The sequence below is a fragment of the Hakea prostrata genome, chromosome 1 (assembly GCF_041222555.1).
Source record: "Hakea prostrata isolate BN-2017 chromosome 1, UWA_Hpros_2, whole genome shotgun sequence".
Lineage (NCBI taxonomy): Eukaryota > Viridiplantae > Streptophyta > Magnoliopsida > Proteales > Proteaceae > Hakea > Hakea prostrata.
The window spans coordinates 9,076,488-9,080,016 of record NC_142600.1 but is presented as its reverse complement, the minus strand read 5'-3'; the positions used below and the strand labels follow the sequence as shown (position 1 = coordinate 9,080,016).

At 41.4% G+C, this 3,529-nt stretch overlaps 1 protein-coding gene across 1 annotated transcript; it reads left to right on the top strand.

Annotated features, from left to right (window-relative positions):
• The first annotated feature begins 207 nt into the window (after window positions 1-207).
• LOC149027247 (wall-associated receptor kinase-like 20) lies at window positions 208-2,295 on the top strand. Its single transcript, XM_089146558.1, has 2 exons — window positions 208-1,137; window positions 1,232-2,295. The coding sequence occupies exons 1-2, from the start codon at window positions 333-335 to the stop codon at window positions 2,293-2,295; spliced, it is 1,869 nt and encodes a 622-aa protein (XP_089002684.1). The 5' UTR covers window positions 208-332.
• Window positions 2,296-3,529: the final 1,234 nt, after the last annotated feature.

Here is a 3,529-nt window from a genome sequence, read left to right as displayed (position 1 = left end):
AAAATGCACCTACCACAGGCTGCGCCCCTGGATATTGCTCAGAACCTCTGTATCACCGCAGAAGATGCAAGAGTGGAAACCAAGAACCAATTGGAGATGGAACTGATTTGCTGAAACCAAGCTATATATGTTTTCATAAGTTTTTGTCTCATTCTGTAGTTTGTCCATTTGACCCAGAAGAAGAAACCCAAAAATACTCTACGCCGTCCCACGTCTTTAAAGGTTTGACTTCTATCCAAAAATTATATTTCTGGGTTTGTACAGAACACCCTGTCTCTGCTTGGAATATGAACATATAGCAACAATTCCTTCATTTCCACCTCCGAACAACAATGTCTTCCCTTCTGCTATCACTCATGGTGGTGTTCCTGCTTTGTTCAGGAAGTTCCAATGCTGCAACACCTTGTGATAACTGTGGCGACACACCCGTTCCTTACCCACTCAGCACTGAATCCAATTGTGGCGACCAATCCTACAAGATACGTTGCAGTGATGGCACACTCTGGTTTCATGCCCAGAACTTCTCCTATCGCATCCAATACATAAACCCCTCCACCCAAAGATTCGTGATTGACCCAGCAACCTTTGTCAGCAACACCTGCATCAACACTGATTTTAACAGTCATGGCATTCAACTCAACAATAGCCTTCCCTTTAATGTCACCAGCAGCAACACCATCTTCTACTTCAATTGCTCCAATGGTCTGCTAGCATCACCTCTTAATTGCTCGTCGAAAAGCCTCTGTCACACCTACATGGATGCCACGCCTGAGATTGCTTCATGTTCATCAGCAAGCCTCTGCTGCTCATTCAAGTGTGGTAGTTCGAATTCTGCCTATTCGATTATAGTTGGGAAGGAAGAGTGCATGGCGTATCAGAGTTTTGTAAATTTAGATTACTCGTTGCCGGTGAAAAACTGGCCTGCGCCGGGGGTGGAGATACAGTGGCAGTTACCCCAGGAGCCAACCTGCCACTCCAACATAGAATGCGAGGAGGCCTATGATATTCATGGTTCTTTATGCCTAGCAGATCCATCGACTTCTGGGTTGAAAAGATGCTTTTGCATTGATGGGCTATCTTGGGATCCTATCACTGCATCTTGTGTTGGTTCCAGAAACCATACCCCATTAATTACAGGTAGATGTGATGATGTTTTTGAGCCTTTCTTGTGTATAACACAAATAACTGGATGTGGGTTTGATTGGGTTCTTACAAATTTTGATAAATTCAGGTGTAACCACGGCATTAGTAGTGACGTTGGCGGCGATGGTGGTGGTTGCTCTGATAAAATACAAGCGAAACAGGGGAATTGAACAGGCGCAAGAGCGGCTCGTTAGAGAACGTGAAGATATCCTAAATGCTAACAGAGGCGGCAAAGCTGCCAAGGTTTTCACTGGTAAGGAGATGAAGAGGGCAACCAATAACTTCTCTGATGAACGATTACTGGGTTCCGGCGGCTATGGCGAAGTCTACAAGGGCATCCTCAGAGACGGCACCGTCACCGCCGTCAAATGTGCTAAGCTTGGGAACACCAAGAGCGTTGATCATGTCCTCAATGAAGTTAGAATTCTCTGCCAGGTTAATCATCGCAGCGTCGTAGGCCTTCTTGGCTGTTGCGTAGAGCTTGAGCAACCTCTAATGGTGTACGAATACATACCAAATGGTACCCTTTATGATTCCTTACAAGGGCTTCACCCTGGCGCAAGGTCGGAGCTAACGTGGTTGCGCCGCCTAAGAATTGCCTTACAGACGGCGGAGGGGCTTGCTTACTTGCATTCCTCTGCAATTCCTCCCATATACCACCGTGACGTGAAGTCAAGCAACATACTATTAGATGAGAATCTGAATGCCAAAGTTTCAGATTTTGGGCTTTCTCGACTTGTAGAGACTGATCTGAGCCATATCTCCACCTGTGCTCAGGGAACTTTGGGTTATCTTGACCCAGAATACTATAGGAGCTACCAGTTGACAGACAAGAGCGATGTCTACAGTTTTGGAGTTGTCTTGTTGGAGTTGCTGACATCGCAGAAAGCCATAAGCTTTGATAGAGAATTGGAGGATGCCAACTTGGCTGTTTATTTCCAACGGAAGGCAGAGGAAGAGAAGTTCATGGACATTATCGATCCAATGCTCATTGAGGGAGCTAGAGACACGGATCTGGAGACCATGAAGGCTTTGGGGTTTCTGGCGTTGGGCTGCTTAGAGGAGCAGAGACAGAACCGGCCTTCTATGAAAGAAGTGCTGGAAGAGATAGAATATATTATGAGCATTGCAGCAGCAGTTGCTACAGAATAAGATTATGTAGTGTTGGTGTCGAATTTGCTACCACAATTCACACCAGTCGGTTCAGATCTGGCTCGATCTAATGCTAGATCCACTCACACCTGCAAGATCACTAAAGAGCGGTTAGAAACTGAGCTGGATCCGCTCCGTCTCCAACAGCTAAGTAGTAAAAACGAAGATTTGTTGTTCCATAACTCTAAGTGAGCTCTAGGTTTTTTGAATGTAAGAGAGCTGGAGTTACAGGGTTTTGAGTAAATGAAAGTGTGTTACTCTTGCTTGTGTCTGATCTCAATTTATAGATTTTCCTTACTGACCAGGTCTTATCTGGGCCGTCAATTGAGTGCTACGAAATCGATAGTTATGATTAAATTCTAACGTGGCATGCGGTCTAACTCATATCATGTTTGGACCACTGGTTGGTCTAGCGTGAACCGGTGATAGATGATTTATCTACAACATGTAGTAAATGAAGGTGTTTGATATCAGGTGCAAGAGAGCTTAAAGATTAGATGGCTCCTGGGCATTTCAAATATCTGCAGATGCAAATAATTCATGACTCATTTCCAGAGTAAACTAATTTGGTCAAACTAACATATCAATCTGAAGAAGTTCTTCTAATTTCGGAAGTAATTTTTGTATGATTTTTATTTCATCACAGAACATCCTTGAACACCAATAGGTTACTACTATAGTTTTAAATTATTTTTACATTATTGTTTTAAGTGATTGAATTTTGAAGTATCAATCATTTTTAATTGATTTGATTTTAAGAAATTATTAGAATGAAAACCAAGAAAACATGAATAAGAACATAAACAAATTGAAATAACACAGATATTTAACATAGTTCTCACACTAATATAGTATGCTACGTCAATAGGCAAATAACAAGAACTTTTACTATGTAAGAAAAAGATTACAATGAAGATTTCTCAACCAATTACTAAAATTGTATTATCACAGTCATCACTCAAAATACTAAAAGTAAATATCTTAAATCTCACAATGATTAACAGAGTATAAAACACACATTTATATACTTCCATCCCATATATCAGAATTTGTCAGAAGTCAATTCTTTAGACACTTACAGATGAGGAATCCAAAAGTTATATCTTTTTATGGTAAAACCTGTGACCATGTCAATTCATATCAAATCACTTACATAAGCTCTTGTTTTCTTTTAATTATTTTATTTACAAGATTACTTATCAGCGATGCCCAAGTAAGCACCCTTGGACAAGGT